Source organism: Carcharodon carcharias, chromosome 8 (assembly GCF_017639515.1).
Source record: "Carcharodon carcharias isolate sCarCar2 chromosome 8, sCarCar2.pri, whole genome shotgun sequence".
Taxonomy (NCBI): Eukaryota; Metazoa; Chordata; class Chondrichthyes; order Lamniformes; family Lamnidae; genus Carcharodon; species Carcharodon carcharias.
Genome location: NC_054474.1, coordinates 18,350,268 through 18,373,526, shown reverse-complemented (window position 1 = coordinate 18,373,526; position 23,259 = coordinate 18,350,268). Strand labels below are relative to the sequence as shown.

General features: G+C 51.1%; 1 protein-coding gene across 3 annotated transcripts in view; it reads left to right on the top strand.

Annotated features, from left to right (window-relative positions):
- The first annotated feature begins 661 nt into the window (after positions 1-661).
- larp1 (La ribonucleoprotein 1, translational regulator) overlaps positions 662-23,259 on the top strand; it is a 124,933-nt gene continuing 102,335 nt past the window's right edge. For all 3 annotated transcript variants that reach the window (XR_005943759.1, XM_041193275.1, XM_041193274.1), the window contains exon 1: positions 662-1,145. Coding sequence is in view for 2 of the 3 variants with exons in the window: in XM_041193275.1 (XP_041049209.1) it covers positions 680-1,145 (466 nt within the window). In the remaining variant the exon portion in view is untranslated. The remainder of the gene's footprint in view (positions 1,146-23,259) is intronic.

The window sequence follows — 23,259 nt, the reverse complement described above, 5'->3', positions numbered from 1 at the left end:
GCGGGGATGGGGTGAAGGGGCGGGGATGGGTTGAAGGGGCGGGGATGGGGTGACGGGCTGGGGTTTGGGGTGATAGGGTGGGGTTTGGGGTGATTGGCGGGGATGGGGTGATGGGCTGGGGTTTGGGGTGATAGGGTGGGGTTTGGGGTGATGGGCTGGGGTTTGGGGTGAAGGGGCGGGGATGGGTTGAAGGGGCGGGGATGGGGTGACGGGCTGGGGTTTGGGGTGATTGGCGGGGTTGGGGTGATGGGCTGGGGTTTGGGGTGATAGGGCGGGGTTTGGGGTGATTGGCGGGGTTGGGGTGATGAGCTGGGGTTTGGGGTGATTGGCGGGGATGGGGTGACGGGCTGGGGTTTGGGGTGATTGGCGGGGTTGGGGTGATGGGCTGGGGTTTGGGGTGATGGGCGGGGTTTGGGGTGATGGGGCGGGGTTTGGGGTGAAGGGGCGGGGATGGGTTGAAGGGGCGGGGATGGGGTGACGGGGGCGGGGTTTGGGCGGGGGAGATGCTGGAGAGGGGCGGTACAGGCCAGGTCTCCGCCTCCCTCTTGCTCTCCAGTTACTCAGCAGCCTGAGGCTAGCGCTGTGCGCGCGCGCTCCCGGGCTAGCGTCAGTTCCGCGCCGTGCGTGCGCGCCCCCCGGTGCTGCCACACGGAGCCCGAGCGCGAGCTCAGCCGCCGCCATGGCCACGCAGGTGCAGAGTCTGCCGCCCAACCCGTTGCCGCCGCCTCACGGGGCCCAGGCCCCGGAGCAACCGCGCCCGGAGCCGGCCCAGGCCTCGGGACACACCCAGGCTCAGGCCCCGGCACAGGGCCAGGCCGCGGGGTCCGAGCAGGCAGCCACGCAGGCCGGGGCCGGCACCAGGCCCGAGGCCAAGCGCCTCATGGCAGCCCCGCCGCCCAAGGTGAACCCGTGGAGTAAAGCGGCCTGTGCCGGTGAGACCGGCACGCTCAGTCCGGCGCCGCCCGCAGAGCCCGGGCCTGGGGCCGCACCCGGGAACGGGTCCGAACCCCCGGGGCAGGCCGGAGACAGCGCCGAAGAAGCGAGAGCCGGCAGTGGCCGCAGGAAGGAGTTCATCGAGGCGCCGCCACCCAGGGTCAACCCCTGGACCAGGAGAGTGAGCGGGAGCGGCGTGGACACCGAGCCAGGTTCGTGCGGAGGCCCTGGTGGGAGGGGAGAGAAATCTGCAACTGAGCCCAGGCCCGGGACAGGTGCTGGGGGTTAAAGGGGGAGATGAGGAGGGAAGGGCGCTGCCCGGAGCCCATTTCAAATCCCAGAGCTTCCCTCACCGCAAACCATTACCACCACCACCCCCCCAGCATCCCCGGGTAGAGGAGTTGACCCCCCCTTCCCCCATACCACATATCCTCGACCCCCCTCCCCCCATACCACATATATTCGCCCCCCCTCCACCCATACCACATATATTCGCCCCCCCTCCACCCATACCACATATATTCGCCCCCCCTCCACCCATACCACATATATTCGCCCCCCCTCCACCCATACCACATATATTCGCCCCCCCTCCACCCATACCACATATATTCGCCCCCCTCCCCCATACCACATATATTCGCCCCCCCTCCACCCATACCACATATATTCGCCCCCCTCCCCCATACCACATATATTCGCCCCCCCCATACCACACATATTCGCCCTCCCCATACCACATATCCTCGCCCCCCTCCCCCATACCACATATCCTCACCCCCCCTCCCCCATACCACAGATCCTCGCCCCCTCCCCCATACCACATATCCTCACCCCCCCTCCCCCATACCACAGATCCTCGCCCCCCTCCCCCCATACCACATATCCTCGACCCCCTCCCCCATACCACAGATCCTCGTCCCCCCCCCATTCTACAGATCTTCACCCCCACCTGCCCCCATACCACATATCCTCGCCCCCCTCCCCCATACCACATATCCTCGACCCCCTCCCCCCATACCACATATATTCGCCCCCCCCATACCACATATATTCGCCCCCCCATACCACATATATTCGCCCCCCATACCACATATATTCGCCCCCCCATACCACATATATTCGCCCCCCCTCCCCCCATACCACATATATTTGCCCCCCCTCCCCATACCACAGATCCTCGCCCCCCCCTCCCCCCATACCACATATCCTCGACCCCCCTCCCCCCATACCACATATCCTCGATGCCCCCTCCCCCCATACCACATATCCTCGATGCCCCCTCCCCCATACCACATATCCTCGATCCCCCTCCCCCCGTAACACATATATTCGCCTCCCCTCCCCCCATACCACATATCCTCGACCCCCCCTCGCCCCATACCACATATATTTGCCCCCCCATACCACATATCCTCGACTCCCCCCATACCACATATCCTCGCTCCCCCCTCCCCCCATACCACATATCCTCGCCCCCCCTCCCCCATACCACATATCCTCGCCCTCCCTCCCCACATACCACAGATCCTCGCCCCCTCCCCCATACCACATATCCTCGCCCCCCTCTCACCATGCCACATATCCTCACCCCCTCCCCCCATACCACATATCCTCGACCCCCATACCACATATCCTCGCCCCCCTCTCACCATGCCACATATCCTCACCCCCTCCCCCATACCACATATCCTCGCCCCCCTCTCACCATGCCACATATCCTCACCCCCTCCCCCCATACCACATATCCTCGACCCCCTTCCCCCCATACCACATATCCTCGCCCCCCTCTCACCATGCCACATATCCTCACCCCCTCCCCCATACCACAGATCCTCGACCCCTCCCCCCATACTACAGATCTTCGCCCCCCCGACCTAATTTCACATATCCTCGCCCCCCCCTCCCCCCATACCACATATCCTCGCCCCCCCCCATACCACAGATCCTCGCCCCCTCCCCCCATACCACATATCCTCGCCCCCTCCCCCATACCACAGATCCTCGCACCCCCTCCCCATACCACAGATCCTCGCACCCCCTCCCCCATACCACATATCCTCGCCCACCTCTCACCATGCCACGTATCCTCACCCCCTCCCCCCATACCACATATCCTTGCCCCCTCCCCCATACCACAGATCCTCGCACCCCCTCCCCCCATACTACAGATCTTCACCCCAACCTGCCCCCATACCACAGATCTTCGCCCCCCCCCCCCGCCCATACCACATATCCTCGCCCAACTCTCACCATGCCACGTATCCTCACCCCCTCCCCCCATACCACATATCCTTGCCCCCTCCCCCATACCACAGATCCTCGCACCCCCTCCCCCCATACTACAGATCTTCACCCCCACCTGCCCCCATACCACATATCCTCACCCCCTCCCCCCATACCACATATCCTTGCCCACTCCCCCATACCACAGATCCTCGCACCCCCTCCCCCCATACTACAGATCTTCACCCCCACCTGCCCCCATACCACATATCCTCACCCCCCCCCCATACCACATATCCTCGCCCAACTCTCACCATGCCACATATCCTCACCCCCTCCCCCCATACCACAGATCCTTGCCCCCTCCCCCATACCACAGATCCTCGCACCCCCTCCCCCCATACTACAGATCTTCACCCCCACCTGCCCCCATACCACATATCCTCGCCCCCCCCCCCCCCATACCACATATCCTCGCTCAACTCTCACCATGCCACATATCCTCACCCCCTCCCCCCATACCACATATCCTTGCCCCCTCCCCCATACCACAGATCCTCGCACCCCCTCCCCCCATACTACAGATCTGCACCCCCACCTGCCCCCATACCACATATCCTCGCCCCCCCCCCCCCCCATACCACATATCCTCGCCCAACTCTCCCCTGAGGCCCCATGTGCTCTCCCCCGAGGCCCCATGTGCTCTCCCCCGAGGCCCCATGTGCTCTCCCCCGAGGCCCCATGTGCTCTCCCCCGAGGCCCCATGTGCTCTCCCCCGAGGCCCCATGTGCTCTCCCCCCGAGGCCCCATGTGCTCTCCCCCGAGGCCCCATGTGCTCTCCCCCGAGGCCCCATGTGCTCTCCCCCGAGGCCCCATGTGCTCTCCCCCGAGGCCCCATGTGCTCTCCCCCGAGGCCCCATGTGCTCTCCCCCGAGGCCCCATGTGCTCTCCCCCGAGGCCCCATGTGCTCTCCCCCGAGGCCCCATGTGCTCTCCCCCGAGGCCCCATGTGCTCTCCCCCGAGGCCCCATGTGCTCTCCCCCGAGGCCCCATGTGCTCTCCCCCGAGGCCCCATGTGCTCTCCCCCGAGGCCCCATGTGCTCTCCCCCGAGGCCCCATGTGCTCTCCCCCCGAGGCCCCATGTGCTCTCCCCCGAGGCCCCATGTGCTCTCCCCCGAGGCCCCATGTGCTCTCCCCCGAGGCCCCATGTGCTCTCCCCCGAGGCCCCATGTGCTCTCCCCCGAGGCCCCATGTGCTCTCCCCCGAGGCCCCATGTGCTCTCCCCCGAGGCCCCATGTGCTCTCCCCCGAGGCCCCATGTGCTCTCCCCCGAGGCCCCATGTGCTCTCCCCCGAGGCCCCATGTGCTCTCCCCCGAGGCCCCATGTGCTCTCCCCCGAGGCCCCATGTGCTCTCCCCCGAGGCCCCATGTGCTCTCCCCCGAGGCCCCATGTGCTCTCCCCCGAGGCCCCATGTGCTCTCCCCCGAGGCCCCATGTGCTCTCCCCCGAGGCCCCATGTGCTCTCCCCCGAGGCCCCATGTGCTCTCCCCCGAGGCCCCATGTGCTCTCCCCCGAGGCCCCATGTGCTCTCCCCCGAGGCCCCATGTGCTCTCCCCCGAGGCCCCATGTGCTCTCCCCCGAGGCCCCATGTGCTCTCCCCCGAGGCCCCATGTGCTCTCCCCCGAGGCCCCATGTGCTCTCCCCCGAGGCCCCATGTGCTCTCCCCCGAGGCCCCATGTGCTCTCCCCCGAGGCCCCATGTGCTCTCCCCCGAGGCCCCATGTGCTCTCCCCCGAGGCCCCATGTGCTCTCCCCCGAGGCCCCATGTGCTCTCCCCCGAGGCCCCATGTGCTCTCCCCCGAGGCCCCATGTGCTCTCCCCCGAGGCCCCATGTGCTCTCCCCCGAGGCCCCATGTGCTCTCCCCCGAGGCCCCATGTGCTCTCCCCCGAGGCCCCATGTGCTCTCCCCCGAGGCCCCATGTGCTCTCCCCCGAGGCCCCATGTGCTCTCCCCCGAGGCCCCATGTGCTCTCCCCCGAGGCCCCATGTGCTCTCCCCCGAGGCCCCATGTGCTCTCCCCCGAGGCCCCATGTGCTCTCCCCCGAGGCCCCATGTGCTCTCCCCCGAGGCCCCATGTGCTCTCCCCCGAGGCCCCATGTGCTCTCCCCCGAGGCCCCATGTGCTCTCCCCCGAGGCCCCATGTGCTCTCCCCCGAGGCCCCATGTGCTCTCCCCCGAGGCCCCATGTGCTCTCCCCCGAGGCCCCATGTGCTCTCCCCCGAGGCCCCATGTGCTCTCCCCCGAGGCCCCATGTGCTCTCCCCCGAGGCCCCATGTGCTCTCCCCCGAGGCCCCATGTGCTCTCCCCCGAGGCCCCATGTGCTCTCCCCCGAGGCCCCATGTGCTCTCCCCCGAGGCCCCATGTGCTCTCCCCCGAGGCCCCATGTGCTCTCCCCCGAGGCCCCATGTGCTCTCCCCCGAGGCCCCATGTGCTCTCCCCCGAGGCCCCATGTGCTCTCCCCCGAGGCCCCATGCTCTCTCCCCCGAGGCCCCCTCTCCTCTCCCCCGAGGCCCCCTCTCCTCTCCCCCGAGGCCCCCTCTCCTCTCCCCCGAGGCCCCCTCTCCTCTCCCCCGAGGCCCCCTCTCCTCTCCCCCGAGGCCCCCTCTCCTCTCCCCCGAGGCCCCCTCTCCTCTCCCCCGAGGCCCCCTCTCCTCTCCCCCGAGGCCCCCTCTCCTCTCCCCCGAGGCCCCCTCTCCTCTCCCCCGAGGCCCCCTCTCCTCTCCCCCGAGGCCCCCTCTCCTCTCCCCCGAGGCCCCCTCTCCTCTCCCCCGAGGCCCCCTCTCCTCTCCCCCGAGGCCCCCTCTCCTCTCCCCCGAGGCCCCCTCTCCTCTCCCCCGAGGCCCCCTCTCCTCGCCCCCGAGGCCCCCTCTCCTCGCCCCCGAGGCCCCCTCTCCTCGCCCCCGAGGCCCCCTCTCCTCGCCCCCGAGGCCACCCCTCTCCTCGCCCCCGAGGCCCCCTCTCCTCGCCCCCGAGGCCCCTCTCCTCGCCCCCGAGGCCCCCTCTCCTCGCCCCCGAGGCCCCCTCTCCTCGCCCCCGAGGCCCCCTCTCCTCGCCCCCGAGGCCCCCTCTCCTCGCCCCCGAGGCCCCCTCTCCTCGCCCCCGAGGCCCCCTCTCCTCGCCCCCGAGGCCCCCTCTCCTCGCCCCCGAGGCCCCCTCTCCTCGCCCCCGAGGCCCCCTCTCCTCGCCCCCGAGGCCCCCTCTCCTCGCCCCCCCATGCCGCATGTGCTCGCCCCCCCCATGCCGCATGTGCTCGCCCCCCCCATGCCGCATGTGCTCGCCCCCCCCATGCCGCATGTGCTCGCCCCCCCCATGCCGCATGTGCTCGCCCCCCCCATGCCGCATGTGCTCGCCCCCCCCCATGCCGCATGTGCTCGCCCCCCCCATGCCGCATGTGCTCGCCCCCCCCATGCCGCATGTGCTCGCCCCCCCCCATGCCGCATGTGCTCGCCCCCCCCCATGCCGCATGTGCTCGCCCCCCCCCCATGCCGCATGTGCTCGCCCCCCCCCATGCCGCATGTGCTCGCCCCCCCCCATGCCGCATGTGCTCGCCCCCCCCCCATGCCGCATGTGCTCGCCCCCCCCCCCATGCCGCATGTGCTCGCCCCCCCCATGCCGCATGTGCTCCACCCACCCCCCGATAACATATTTCCTCGCCCCTCCTTCCCCCCCATTGCCACGTGTCCCCTCCCACCTGGCCACGTGTCCCCTCCCACCTGGCCGCGTGTCCCCTCCCACCTGGCCACGTGTCCCCTCCCACCTGGCCACGTGTCCCCTCCCACCTGGCCACGTGTCCCCTCCCACCTGGCCACGTGTCCCCTCCCCCGATGCCACATGTCGTTCCCCCACCCCGGCGGCCAAATGTCATCGTCTCCCCCTCCCTTTCCCGGCCACGTACGCTTTCCCCCTCCCCCCCGCTACCAAATATCGTCACCCCAGATAATATATGGTCTCGCCCCCTCCCCCGATATCCTTGTGCCTGCCCCCCTCTGATACCAGTTTTCCCTCCGCATCTGCGGATACCACATATGCTCCCTGCCCCCGGATACCAGACTCGCCCATCTGTTCCTGGATACCACGTATGTTCCCCCGCCTGCCCCCGGATACCAGATATGCTCCCCTGCCCACCTGCCCCTGGATACCAGATATGTTCCCCCGCCTGCCCCCGGATACCAGATATGTTCCCCTGCCCGCCCCCCCCCGGATATCAGATATGTTCCCCCCGCCTGCCCCCGGATACCAGATATGTTCCCCTGCCCGCCCCCGGATACCAGATATGTTCCCCAGTCCGCCCCCCCCGGATACCAGATATTCCCCCCCCCCTCCACCCAACCAAATCCGATACATTCCCTCCCAGACCCTACTTCCCAGGTCACCTGGTATGGGGTACTCCTTTGCCTTGATCCCAAACCCCCAGTACAGTACCCTTCCCCCACTCCACTCCCCACCGATTTCTAATCCTCCAGTTTGGGATCCATCCCCAAATCCTGAGAACACTGGCCTCTCAGGCCTAAACCTTGTTAACAGACAGTATTTATACCCAGGAGATTTTGCGTTACCTTTTTCTTTTTGTCGGTATTGAATTCTGAGGTACTGTAATAACTATTGACTTAACCCCCTGTTTTCTCAGAGAGCTAATGGGGTTACTGTGACAGCTGTGAACGTTTATGAAGGGATGGGACAGAGTTGGAAGATGCAAGTCAAGGGGATATAGAGAACAGGAGTGGTGATGCTGGAACATATAACCAGAGACCATTTAAGAATAGGTTAAGTAGGTGGTTGAAGGAAAGGAGAATGAAGGGAGCAGGAAACTTGGCAGTGACATTGGATTTGTACTGTTGTTGAGGAGAATAAACTCCCACAGAGTTCTGGTCTCGAGTGACCTGTTTCTTGAGTGTTCTGGCTCTTCTAGTCTGTTTCTGGACGCTTATTCTGTTGATGCTATAATGTGAACAGTTTAACAAATAGGCATTTTTTTGTCAATTCATTCGGTGCTGAATCTGCGGAGAATGCAGAAACTGTTAGCCACAAAAAGGCCCACATGGTTTGTGTGAATTATGTGACCTAGTGAGATGAGCTTTGTTCAACCCAATTGCACTATTGTGCTTTTCCTTAATTGAAGTATGAATTTGCTATCAAAGACTCTTCCTGGTATTGAAGGATTGAAATGTGAACTGAAGCTTAGTTCTGGGATTGGATGTCCCTTCCCCAAGACTTTGATCAGTTGTGTGTGTAGCAATGCAGTAAGGAGGATAGTCAAACTGACATCAGGGCACATTCATTAAGCAGCGCACCATGATTATGTTAAAGGCAATTCTGGGTGTTGCCGAAAATATTAAATGGGTATTTGAGAACATCTAAAATGAAGTGTAGCAGATAAAGGAGAAACTGAATGTGGATATTCCAAAATCATAACAGAAAATTCTGGAAGTACGCAGCAGGTTAGTTGGAATCTGAAAGAGGGAGAGATTACAGTTTGGGCTGGAGGCACTGTCAGAACTGTAGGTACATCTGAAGCTGTGCCTCTGCCCAAACATTAACCTGTTTTTTCTGATGAATGTTGATGGAGATCCTGTGATATTAGTATTTTCTAAATGAATTTATGTTCGTCTTGTATTTGAGTTGTTTGAAGCTCTTCTTAAGCCAGTCCCTGATCTTTAAAAGCTGATTGCATGAGGAAAACTGCTCTGTTAGTGATAGTTACTAGTCTTCAGTGAATGCTGACAATAGGCATTGGAATAGAGCATCTTGCTACGCACACTGCTGGTCTGAAACTGTGGCACTGTGACACGTGTTCTAGTTTGCAACAGGGAAATGATCTACTTGTATGTACATAGTGCCTTGCCATGTTCTCAGGCTGTCCAAAGCGCTCTTGCAACAAATGAGTTACTTTGGAAGCACAACCACTGTCATATAGGCAATCAGGAATACGTGATGAATGCTAGGACCCTGGGAAGTACTGAGGATCAGAGGGACCTTGGTGTGCATGTCCATTGGTCCCTTAAGGTAGCGGGACAGGTAGATAAGGTGGTTAAGAAAGCATATGGGATACTTGCCTTTATTAGCTGATGCACAGAATATAAGATCAGGGAGGTTATGCTGGAACTGTAAAAAACACTGATTAGGCCACAGCTAGATTATTGCATGCAGTTCTGGAATCTGCATTATAGGAAAGATGTGATTGGACTAGACAGAGTGCAGAGGAGATTTATCAGGATGTTGCCTAGGCTGAAGAGTTTTAGTTATGATGAGAGATTGGATAGATTGGGGTTATTTTCCCTGGTGCAGAGAAGATTGAGGGGGGGACATCATTGAGGTGTATAAAATTGAGGGGCATAGATAGGGCATAGATAGGCTTAGCGGGGATGTGAGGAAGAATTTTTTCACCCAGATGGTGGTGGGAATCTGGAACTCACTGCCTGAAAGGCTGGTAGAGGCAGAAACCCTCATAACATTTAAGAAGTATTTGGATGTGCACTTGTGATGCCATGGCATACAAGGCTGTGGGCCTAGTGCTGGAAAATGTGATTAGAATAGTTAGGTACTTGTTTGACTGGTGCAGACTCAATGGGCCAAAGGGCCTTTTTCTGTGCTGTGACCTCTATGACTTTATAGGGCCTTTAACATCGTAAAATATCTTGAGGTGCTTCACAGGAGCGTTATCAACAACATCTTGACACTGAGCCACTTGGTATTAGAGCAGAAGAGGTAGGTTTTAAGGAGGAGAGACAGGTGGAAAGGTTTAAGGAGGAAATTCCGCAGTTTACGGCCTAGGCAGCTGAAGGCGCAGCTACCAGTGGAGCAGTTAAAACTGGCAGTGCTCAAGAGACCAGAATTGGAGGTGTGCAGATAACTCTGAACATTCAAGAAACAGAAAGACTTGCATTTATAAAGCGTATTTCATTATCACAGGGCACTCCAAAGCACTTTACAACCAATTAAGTACTTTTTGAAGTGTTTTTACTGTTGTAGAAAATGCAGCAGCAAAATTGTGCACTGCAAACTTGCACAAAAAGCAGTGTCAAATGACCAGATAGTTTATTTTTATCAAGTTGATTGAGGAATAAATATTGGTCAGGGCACCGTAGCTTAAACTCCCATGCTGTTCTTCATAGTAGTGCCATGGGATCACTTATGTCCACTGAAAAAGGTAGATAAGACCTAGAGTCAACAGGGGTTCATCCAAAAGATAGCATCTCCCACAGTACAACACTCCCTCAGTACTGCGCTGGAGTGTCAGCCTGGATTTTCATGAAGTGGACCTTGAATTACACCCTTCTGACCCAAAGGCAAGGGTGCTACCAGCTGAGCTATGGTTGTAAGACTGGACAAGATTAGAGATAGGAAGGGACAAGGGATTTTAAAACAAGGGTGGAAATTTGAAAATTGAGGTGGTGCTTAACCGGATCCTGCTGTAGGTTAGTGAGCACGGGTGATGGGTGAACTGGACCTGGTGTGACTAGACACGGACAACAAAGTTTCCTGTAAACTTGGGGGTAGAATGTGGGAGGCTGATTAGTAGTGTGTTGGAACAATCAAGTCAGCAGCTAACAAAAGCACAACAGATGAGATGAATAATTTGTTGTTGCTGGTCTTGTTGAGTTGAATGTTGACTGAGGTAGAAGAGTTTCCCACTTTTCTTCAAATAGGCGCAGTAGTCATGAACCTTTGGAACAGGCAGACAGGCCCTTGGTTTGACAACTGATTCAAAAGGTAGCACTCTGCAACAATGCAGAACTCTCTCCATGCAAGATTGTGAGATCAAGGCCTATGGTGGGACCAACTGCTGGCATTGGTTCAAGTAGTAACTTGATAACCCCAAACAGTGCTAGTGTTCTTAATGAACATGCAAAATGTCTGCTGCAAAAAGAATAAAACTTAATGAAAAGAGGCAGCGGCACATAACAACAACTTGCATTTCTATAGCACCTTTAGCATAGAAAAACACCCCAAGTAATCTCACGAAGGAAGAAAAGAGGAGCAAGTTTTTGACTGGAATACTCCATAAGAAATTGCAATGCTTTATAGTTTACGTGTATTGATGTACATCAACATACGGTTCTGCTGTACTTTGTCACAAAACACATCCACCAATCTGCTGACGTCTCAAAATATCAGGTTAGAAAGTTATGGAGAGAATGGGAGAAGCAAACTACAGAAAAACCTAAGGGGCGACTAGTGTGAGCTGCATTCTGTGAAGAGATGGCACAGGCTTTATGCAGCATAGTGAGCTGCCACTTGATTTGAGCATAACGTTTACTCTACTTTTATACAGCATTACTGTGTTCGCATGAGAGTGAAAGGATATGGTCCTGATCACCTGTTAGTCGTCAGGTGAGGAAATCCACGCTAGTAAATGCTTCAAGTTAACAAGTAAAAGCAAAGCTAAATGTATGCTGATTGCAACCATAGCATTGTTAAGTCCTGGACTAACAGTTCGTGGATTCCATATAGATTACCTTATGTGGCCAGGTAAGAATGCCAAAATATTAAGAGAGTTAAAAGTTGTTGATGTAATCTTTCCTATTGTTGTGGTGGCTGGTAAGCATAAATTAGCAATGTTTTGTGCTGTGCTGTCCAGATCCGGTTTGGAAAATGTTGCTCTGTCTTGAGTACAGCATCTTCATATAACAGGCAGCTGATATGGAAGATCTGATGCTGCATTCCTGCCATATTTCTGGAATTGTCGCAACTTTTTAAATTTTTCCTTATTCGAGATGCTAACCCAGGGCACTGCACAGCAGCCCACATACCTCACTGGATGGTCATTCTGGGCCTACAATTCCAGGGAGTGGTCAATGGTTCTTTGACAGTGGTTAGCAATACTATCTACATTGTGCATGATATTGCCTAATGTTCTCCCCTCACTCTCGCTCATTCTGTCTATCACAGGAATTCCTGGACAGCACAATTGGGAGCACTCTGGTTGTTTTTCTTGGCTTCCACCCCCCCACACCTTTGCTTGAGGTAGCTGAGGCTAGTTATGGTTCAAATGGCCCGAGCTGTGATTTGCTGTCCCAGCAGAGATCAGGAACCATATTGTGATGTATATTACATTTACAGCCTGAAACTTTCCACCTCTTGGTGAGCACATAATTTGAGTGGAGTCCCAGAAGTCACTGTGACTTGTGTTGATTTGGCACTAACGCCTTGTTTTTCTGAAGTTGGCTTCTCTGTATGTGTTTGCTTTAGTTAATGAGTTTCCCAGGCACATTTATTAACTTCCAGGCCACTTGTCCTAAACATTCTCAGATGGAAGAATGGGTAAGGCACACCATTATACAATTTGAAAGCAGACATTAATTCTCCTCACCCCACCAACAAAAAAAAACTAGTCACCAATAATCACCAAGCCGTTTGAGTTTACCATGTCAGTAGTGGTTCCTACTCGAATGTGTTGGTGATGTTAGCGAACCAATAAGATGTTGCCATATGAAATTAATTGTGCAGTAGGAAAGAGTCAGCAAAGGTTTAGCACTCCTTACCTAAATTTTGGGGCACTTTATACTATATGTTCATGTGTGAGAGGACGCACATCGCAAGTCCTCTGAACTCAGGATTAACGTTTACAATGTTTTATGCTACACAGTCCTTAAATTCATGACATCAGAAATACAATTTCTTTGTTTAATGAATGTATTCAACCACACAGATGTTTTGCCTTACTACATTGCTTTGTGACATTGAAACCAAACTGTACCCCCCCCGATGGAGGACTTGGCTTGTGTGGGCAGATGGGGATTGAGACCATACTGCTGGGGCTCCAACTGAAAAGGCCAGGCCTCATCGTCAGGGTGTCTGTTCCCAAACTACCCAAGATTGGCTTCTATTCTTTGGCTGAACGCAGGCAGACGTTCTCATGGACAGTTCAAGTGTTGTCGGGGCACACTGAAAAGCAACTTAGAGCATCGTTACACCACTGCAGAACCTGAGAATAGCTTGCTCCAGGCAAAGTAATAATTTGAGATACAATATGTTGAAACTGATGAATGGAAAAGAAATTGGCATGGCAACCAGCTGGATTAACACATTTTGAGTTTCTGACTTTTTAAAAATATGCATTCTTGAAATTATGTTGTCGCTGGCAAGGTCAGCACTTCTTGCCCATTTCTAATTGCACTTGAAAAGGTGACGGTGAACTGTCACCTTGAAACTCTGCAGTCCACATGGTGTAGGTACACCCACAGTGCTGTTGGGGAGGGAATTCCAGGAGTTTTACCTCGCAATAGTGAAGGAATAGCCATATAGTTCCAAGTCAGGATGGTGATTGACTTGGAGGGGAACTTCCAGGTGGTATTGTTCCCATGCCTGGAAACAGTATCTAAATTTTGTACAATGGTTAGATTTTCTGCTTGCATTTTGGACAAATTTGAAAGGTCTGCTGAGGTAATCCAACACGAGAACTGTGACTCGATTGAGACCTTAATCTCTTTCCAGTAGCCAGCCCGAAATGCAAGTGAAGAAGAGGAAGATGTGATACCTACAAAAGTAGCATCAGCTGCTGCACTGGTGCAGATAGAAAGGTCAGAGAGGGAACATGCCAGTTAAACTGGGACAAGGCAGTACAAAATTCAGGAAGTTCATCCTCATTGGGTGTTTTCAGAGTGTGGTTTGTTGCAAGGTATTCTGCAGGAGGTAGATATAAACCAGCTGTCATAAGAGCCGGATTTGAGGAGACAGATACAGTGTAAATGTTAGAATTGGCAATGAGGAACATTGTAGATTAGCTGCTGTGTTAGGATGATCAGGGAGTCTACACCTAATACACTGCCTCTAGATCTCTTTCTCTTGCAATGAACGGTGAATCAGCTTATTGGGCTTCTTTCCTCCTCCACCCAACCCCAACCAAAAGCACCTCAAACTGCTGACATTATGAACTGTGAATTGTCAGTGTTTTGTCGATCTGGTACTGATTTGGAAGAAGGAAGGGCTTGTATTTCTATTGTGCCTTAATTACCTTTCTAAAATGCCTAAAAGTCATTCACAACCAGTGAACTGTGTTGAAAGATTTGATGGTCGTTACTCACATTTTAAAACTTTCATTAAAATATCCAGTAAATTGAAATATCACTAGGTGTGATTTGTTCAATGTATTAATAGAAAAGTTTTCTTTAGGTTTTGGTCTTTGTTTTGTATCAAAGAGCTGGTGTGAAATTAAAGTGAGAGGATTGTGAAGCCTAAATCAGATATTACACGCTTTAAAGGACCAGCCAAATGGTTGCTTTTATCCAGTTTATGTCATGGAGCTGAGAGTTCATCTGTGACTGAACTGGTTCACCTTTGGTGCTCGAGATTGATAGATTATTAGTACTGAGGGAATTTTGGGATGTAGGGGTAGGAACAAAGAAGCAGGAGTAGGCCATTAAGCCCCTGTAGTCTGTTCTGCCAGTCATTCAGAGAGCATGGCTGATCTGCAAAGTCAATATCCCTTAAGATTTTTGTTATCCAAAGATATTTCAATCTGAGATTTAAAAATTACAATTGATCTGGCATCAATTACCATTTATGGAAAAGAATTCCAAACTTTGGCCACCCGTTTTGTGTGGAAGAGTTTCCTGATTAATGTGAGAAGGTGAAATTGAGGTAGAAAATCAGCCATGATTTAGTTGTATGGTAGAGTGGGCACAAGGATAGAATGGCCTACTCTTGCACCCATTTCTTGAGAGAATGTTCCCCTTTCTCTCCTGACAAAGTACCAGACCTGTATGCTAATTGACACATACTCAACGCTCAGAAAGACCATTGTGCAGGTTATTGGGCATTAAAGTGACAGTACCACAATGCCAGATCTGTATTTCAACCCTGGACTTGCTTCTCTTTATATACCAGTAGATTTGGTTTATGGTGTTCCAGGCCTGTGGAATTTGTCCATTTACCCTGCATCCTCGTATCTAAAAGTCACAATTTGTGACCGAGGTAGGACAGTGCCCCAAGCAGTGCTGGCACCATTTGCACTATAGTTCTGCTCTTGAGGAGGGACGGAGCTGCCCATTTCTATATACCTTCAGATTAGTTTAGGTGGTTTTCCAATGCAAATTGATGTGCTAATTATATTTCTGTGATATGTGAGGATATGCAGAGTTCACAATGGTGACCCAGTTTAGTATGCTGTGAAAACTCAAATGTTGTGCCTACAGGTATAGTTGCTCAGATAGTATTTGGTTTTGTGTGAATTTCTGCTGAAGTTTTGTGTTGTAATCCTGGTGCATTGTAGCTTATTTTTTCCATGGCTCCGCCATCCCTGTTTATTGGGGAAGTTTGTCAATGTCTGGATGCAGAAAGTGACATTTGGCTTATGAACAGTAACATTTACTGGTGCATACTTTGGGATGTACAGACTGGGTAAAAACCATTGTGGCTGAGAATTTTAAAAAACATTTTCCTTGGCCTCTGTTTCCAGCAAAAATGCTACTCAATTTGCCGGCAGATGTATTGTGTGGAAGGGTCATTGGATCAACATTGACAAACTTCCCATAGAAAATTGTAGTGATTGGAAAGTTGACTTTAAACTAGGCCTCTTCTACCCTTTAAACAGACTGAAGCAGTTAAAGGTTCCTTGTGATTTATTTCTACAGTGTCTTTCATGACCACAGGATGTTCCAAAGTGCTTTACAATGAAGTACTTGTGAAGTGTAGTCACTGTTGTGATGTAGGAAACGCAACAACTGATTTGTGCACAACAAAATTCCCAAAAACAGCAATGTGATGACTAAAACAAAAACAGAATTACCTGGAAAAACTCAGCAGGTCTGGCAGCATCGGCGGAGAAGAAAAGAGTTGACGTTTCGATGTCATGACTAATGTTTCATTGTGATGACTAGACCATCTGTAATTATGATGTTGATTGATGCTAAGTATTGGCCACGACATCGAGAATAACTTCCCTGCTCTTCTTTGAAATTATACCAAGGCATCTTTTATGTCCACCTGAGAGAGCAGACATTTAATGTTTTATCTGAAACACTGCACCTCTGATAGTGTAGCATTCCCTGAGTACTGCATTGGGTTGTCAACTGTTTTTTTGACTCCATTCTTAGAGCAGGACTTCAACCGGGAGCCTTCTGACTTGGGAGAGTGCTACCAACTGAGCCACAGCTGACTCTTGAATGTAGTTGCTATGGTAAAGACAGATAAGCAGACATTCATACAATACTTTGCATTTGTATAACACCGTGCATTTGTTTTTACATTGTTCGGGACATTCACAAGGTGTTTTGCAGCCATTTACTTTTGATGTGTAGCTGGATTTAGGAGCCAGTTTGCGCATAAGTGTGCCAAAAACAGTTATAATGACCAAATAACCTGCTTTTGTAGAGAGGGAAGAGGAGATTTCGGCTAGGACACTTAATCAAAAATGCCAGTAACGTGGCTTCCTTAGAATCCAGCTGAGGAGGCACTTGGGGCACTGGTTTATTGCTTATCTGAAAGTTGGTGCCGTTGGTAATGCAGCTTGCCCGTAGCCCTGCACTGAAGCGCCAGCCTGGATTTTGTGGTCAGGCTCTGGATTGGGACTTGAACTCTCAACCTCCTGACTCAGTCATGACTAGTACCAGAGCCCAGTGATACTGGAATATAATTCAGTTGTAGTTTCTCTCAGATTCTAAAAGTGAAATGTGTTATTATATCTTCCTTCAGCATGAGTGGTGTAAATTTGGATATGCATGATTGTCTCCGATTAAAAATTAAGCTGCTTCTTACTGAGTCCAGGCAATCCCCAAATTTTGTGTCCCATTGTTATTGTACACGTTTTGGTCAGATCGTCCTGCAGATATTAAGAAATTGAGATGAATAAGAATGTTCTAAATACTATAAATGACTGAAAACTGGCTGGTATTGCATGTGGAGTTTGCTTAGACCAAAGTTTCCAGCCTTCTCTCCTGGACATGGATGGCTGCTCCATTTGCAGTACTGGTGCTCTAAACTCTCTCCATTGGCAAGTCCTCGTCAGTTGAGAAAGTATGAAAGGTTAACTGAATCCCCAGGATGCTCTTGACGTGGATTATGTTGGTAAATTGAAGAGCTGGTTGAGAGTAACGGTTGAGGCATGTTAACTATCATGGTACGATGTCCAGCCTCTGGCATTGACCTGACAGAGTGTAATTTTTGTACATTCTTCTATAATCCTACTAGAATGGTGCGATGTAGAGTAATATCTCCATTTGTACTCAATCTCCAGACAGCAACTTGTTCACCATTGTTAGTGCAGCCATGTGCTGAGCTAATGGTTTCAAAGCATTCTTCGACACTAATCCTTTGGGCATTGAATTGAGAGGTTTAAAGGGGGTGAATTTATGGGCGAGAGAGTAGACTACAAGCACATGAAGTGCTAAAGTTTAAAGGCTGCTGCTCTTCAGGTATTTGAATGTCTTCACTTATTTATGGAAAAGATTGCTCACTCCAGCAGGACTTTGCACTAAAACAGGCCTGTTTTCAGGGTCGGGAACTCGCAATAGAAATAAAGATTCAAAACAAAAACAGGCAGCCAAATGAAAATCTGTCATCAATAACTTCACTTCAGAAATCAAAGCTGTGCTGTAATTCATTAAAACCCTAAGTTATTTGATTACCATTCACAATTTTATTGCTCTATTAAGTTATATTTTTCTAGCCTCTTTTGTACCGTTGAAATTTCAGCTGTTAGTCCCTTTCTGTGGTTAGATTTTTCCCTCCTTCAGCTGGGAGCTGCTGAAAAGTTCAGAAAATGACCTGGTTGCCCTTGAAATTGTCCAGAGCAGCACAGGCCAGTCTCACCTGTGTATCAAGTATTTAAGCTGGTTCCCTTTCTTCTGGTGGAGCCTGTGACTATTAAGAGTGTGATTGTTGAGGCTATTCACAATGCTTAATTGCCCTTGAGAAGGTGGTTTTGAGCTGCCTTCTTGATGCAGTCCGTGTAGATCCAGAACCACCGAGCTGCCATTCAGGACATCGGGGTCACCGGACGGCCAAGCAGGGCACTGGGGTCACTGAGCTGCTGAACACGGCATTGGGGTTGCCGGGCATCCATGCATACAAGTTTTACTGTTGTTAGAGTGTACTGATGCTGAATTGCTCAGAAGTTTGCTTGTTTAAACAATAAACATACTTTCTGTTCTGGTTATTCTTTGGTAGTTGAACAGAGGTCAGGTGAGATCATCTGCGCTGCTTTTGATGGCTGAACAAGCTGATCCTGGAAAGGCAAAGTCCTCCACAGTTGCCACACAGAAAGTTGTTCTTTTGATAGCTGAACAAGCTGATCCTGGAAAGGCAAAGTCCTCCACAGTTGCCACACAGGAAGTTGTTCTTCGCTGGTGGTGCAGGATGACCTCTACTGTTGTCCTGTGCAGGGCTGGTGTCTGCTTTGGAGCTTCCGAAGCTACATGTCGTGGTGGTTGCGAATTCCTGCCCACAGCTGGTGTTGCCATTTGTATTGATCATCTAGAGTTTCCCACTTGTCATGATTGATGTTGAGGGCTTTCAAGTCTCATCTGACAGCATCGTTGAATCGTACTTTGGATGTCCTGCTGCCTCTTGGCATGGACTACCTCCCCATATCTCATATCGGTAGGGATGCAGTCATCTTCTATCCCATGCACATGCCTAAGCCAGTGAAGGCTTCTTTGCTTATTTAGTGCTGACAACCTTGGCCTGTTTGCCCAGAAAAGAAGTCCTTTACTGGTGACTTTGTATTCCTGTGTGATGCTGAGGATGCGTCATTGACACTGAAGTACCTTTGCAACCTTGATTTAAAGCTGGAGCAAATGAACTCCACAAATGTTTAGTAAGTCAGAAAACAAAATGTGGAGCCAGGGTGGTACTTTGTTTGAAGTCTGTTTTTCTGAACAAATAGTACACAATTGTAATCTGACATCCTGTGTCTCAGTTGTCTTTAGTACAATGTCAGATTCACTCAGTGAGTAGCACTGTTGCCTTTGAGTCAGAAGGTTGAGAGTTTGAACCCTACATCAGGCCCAAAACTCAAAAAGGCTCAATTTCTATGGGCCTTTTCCCAATCTCTTAGCAGCAACACCTAGAGGAGTGCATACAGAGGGTGGACCTGTGTGAGAAGGGCCTCAGGAAATAAAAACCAGCAGCAGAGAGGCCCAGCACACGGAGATCTGACCTGTATGAGAAGGGCAGCAGTGGCGGGAGATAAAAACCGACAGCAGAGAGGGAGGCCCAGCACACGGAGAGCAGACCTGCATGAGAAGTTCAGTGGCAGCGGGCGATAAAAACGGGTGGCAGAGAGGGAGACCCAGCACACGGAGAGCGGACCTGCATGAGAAGGGCAGCCAGAGATAAAAACCAGTGGCAGAGAGCCTCTTCAACCAGTTTCTATCAGTCAGAGCCGAAGTGTGATGTCAAAGGAAGACAGGTAGGTGATTGGTGGGTATCTTTTCCGTGTTTCTTTTGATTGGCCAAGTGGTTTGCATCAGCAGTCATTGTTACAACTGAAGAGTACAGTTAAGAAATTCACTTTTAAAACACTTAACATCCAAATTAATTAATTAAGTAGAATAGAGATCGCTGGGGAGGTGATGTGTTGTAGCTGTAGTATGTAGGTACTGGTGGGTGCCAGTGCGATCCACGATGACCACAATTGCAGCAAGTCTTTGGCTGCTTGAGGAATTTTGGGTGAGAGTTGATGTGCTGGAGTCCGAACTGTGGAGTCTGTAACACATCAGGGACAGGGAGAGTTACCTGGACACTGTTTCAGGAGACAGTCGCACCCTTTAGATTAATTACATCAAATTTAGACCGTGGTCAGGGACATGAGGCTGTGACTGTGAGTGAGGCAGTATGGGGATCCAAAATTTAGCTTGGGAGGAGCCTCAGCCACTGCCCTTGTCCAATAGCGATGAGGTTCTTGCTCCTGGTGTGGATGAGGGCACAGCAGGGAGGATGAGCAAACTGACCACAACACCATGGTACAGAGCGCTATTCAAGTGTGGGGCGAAAAGAGAAATGTAGTAATAGGGGATAGCATAGTTAGGGGAATAGATAGTGTTCTCTGCAGCAAAGACAGAATCCCGTAGGCTTTGGTGCCAAGGTTAAGGACATCTCTCCAGCCCAGAAGAGGAACTTGGAGTGGGAGGGGGAGGGGCCAAGGTAATAATCTCTAGATTACTGCCTGAGCCATGTGCAAATTGGTGTAGGGTAAATAAGATTAGAGAGGTAAGCACTTTGCTCAAGGATTGTTGTAGGAGAAATGGGTTCTGATTAATGGGGCATTGGCACAGTCGTGGGGAAGGAGAGAGCTGTTCTGTTGGGACGAGCTTCATTTGAATCATGCTGGGACCAATGTCCTGGTGAATCGTATAACTAGAGTTGTAGATAGGTTTTTAAAGTAGTCAGTGGTGGAGAGGGTTCACTTGAAGGGAAGTTTAAAAAATCAAAAAGAAACAAGAGAGCAGAGGTGCGGGGTAGTGAAGAGGCACATATTAATCAAACTGTGACAAGAAGGGGCAGAACATATAAGCAGAAGAGTGCAGCAGAAATTAGAACCAGAATGAGTAATATTGGTTAAAAAGTCTAAGCTTAAGGCCCTTCGTCTGAATGCATGTAGCATTTGTAACAAGATAGATGAGTTGACAGCACAAATAGAAATAAATGAACATGACTTGATAGCTATGACAGAGGCGTGGTTGCAAGGTGACCAAGACTGGGAATTCAATAATCATGGGTATTCGACATTCTGGAAGAATAGGCATAAAGAAAAGGAGATGGGGTAGCTTTGTAAATAAAGAAAGGAATCAGTGTGGTGGTGAGTAGTGATATAGGCGCAACAGATCGTGATGTGGAATCAGTTTGTGTAGAAATAAATAACAAGGGGAAGAAGTCACAATTGGGAGTTGGCTAGGCCCCCAAAGAATTGCCTCACTGTAGGACAAAGTAAAAATCGAGAAATAATGGAGGCATGTAAGAAGAGTGCTCAAATTGTCATGGGTGATTTTACTATGCATATTGACTACACAAATCAGATTTGCAGGGATAACATGGAAGACGAATTTGTAGAGTGCATCAGGGATTGTTTCTCAGAGCAATACGTTGCAGAACCTACCCAGGAACAGCTATTTTAGTTCTAGCAATGTGTAAAGAAGTTGGATTAATAAGAGATATCGTAGTTAAGGATCCTCTAGGGGTTAGCAATCGCAACATAGTGGAACTTCAAATTCAGTTTGAGGGCGAGCAACTCGAGTCTCAAACCAGTGCCCTCAACTTAAATAAGGGCAGTTAGAGGTATGAAGAAAGAGTTGTCTAAAGCGGGCTGGGAAAATAGACTAAGGGGAAGGTCAGTGGATGAGCAGTGGCAGACATCTAAGATATTTCATAACGCTCAGCAAAAGTTTTTCCCTGGTCAAAAAGAAGGACTCGATGAGAAGGATGAACCACCCGTGGTTAACAAAGGTGATCAAGGAGAATATCCAATCAAAAACTAAGGCATACAAAGTGATGAAAACTAGTGGTAGGCCATAGGATTGGGAATTTTTTAGGAACCAGCAGCGGATGACTAAACGGCTAATAAAGAGGGAGAAAATGGATTATGGAAATAAATATAAAAACAAACAGCAAGAGGTTCTGCGGGTGTATAAAAAGAGTGGCCAAAATGAGTGTGGGATTCTTGGAGGATGCGACTGGAGAATTGATAACGGGAAACAGGGAAATGGCAGATAATTTAAACCAATATTCTGCATTGGTTTTCATGGTGGAAGATACTATAAACATCCCAAAGATATCAAATACGCAAGGAGCTGATGGGAGGAAAGATCTCGTAACAGACTCTCATCATGAGGGACAAAGTATTTGACAAACTAATGGGACTAAAGGCAGACAAGTTGCCAGGACCTGATGGCCTGCATCCAGGGGTTTTGAAGAAAGTGGCTGCAGAGAAAGTGGAGGCATTGATTGAAATATTCCAGAACTCTCTGGATTCCGGGAAGGACCCAGCGGATTGGAAAACCGCTAATGTGACGCCCCTGTTCAAGAGGGGAGGGAGACAAAAAAGAAACTATAGACCAGTCAATCTAACTTCTGTCATTGGGAAAATGCTAGAGTCCATTACTAAGGAAGAAATAAGGCATTTAGAAAAGCTTAATGCAATCAGAGTCAACATGGTTTTGTGAAAGGGAGCCAATTTGCTGGAGTTCTTTGAGGGTATAACAAGCAGAGTTGACAAAGGGGAACCGGTAGATGTAGCGTATTTGGATTTCCAGAAGGCATACGATAAGGTGCCACATTAAAGGTTATTGCACAAGATAGGAGCTCATGGTATTGGGGTGATTGTATTAGCGTGGATTGAGGAGTGATTAACATGCAGGAGGCAGAGTCGGGATTAATGGGTCTTTTTCAGGTTGGAAAGACGTAACCTGTGGAGTGCCACAAGGATCAGCCCTAGGGCCTTGATTATTTGCTATCTAAATTAATGACTTGGAGGAGGGGGCAGAGTGTAATGTATCCAAATTTGCTGCTGATGCAAAAATAAGTAGTAGGGCATGTGATAAGGATATAAGGAATCTGCATGAGGATGTAGATAGGTTGAGTGGGCAAGACTTGGCAGGTGGAGTTTAATGTAGGAAAGTGTGGCGTCATGCACTTTGGTAGGAAAAATCAAAAGACCGACTTTTTTAAAATAGAGTCATAGAGGCCTACAGCACAGAAAAAGGCCCTTTGGCCCATCGAGTCTGTGCTGGTCAAGTGGAGAGAGACTCCAAATAAGTGCAGCACGGAGGGATCTGGGTGTTCTTGTGCATGGAACACAAAGTTGGCCTGCAGGTGCAACTAGTAATTAAGAAGACAAATGGAATTTTGGCTGTATTGCTAGGGGGTTGGAGTTTAAAAATAGGGAAATCTTGTTCCATCTGCACAGGGTGTTGGTGAGGCCGCACCTGGAGTACTGTGTACAGTTTTGGTTCCCCGTATTTAAAAAAGTATATACTGGCATTAGAGGCAGTTCAAAAGAGATTCACTAGGCTGTTTCCTGAGGGGGCTGACTTATCAAGTACGGCTAAACAGGTCAGGCATTTATTCATTAGGGTTCAGAAGAATGAGGGGTGGTCTTATTGAAACGTACA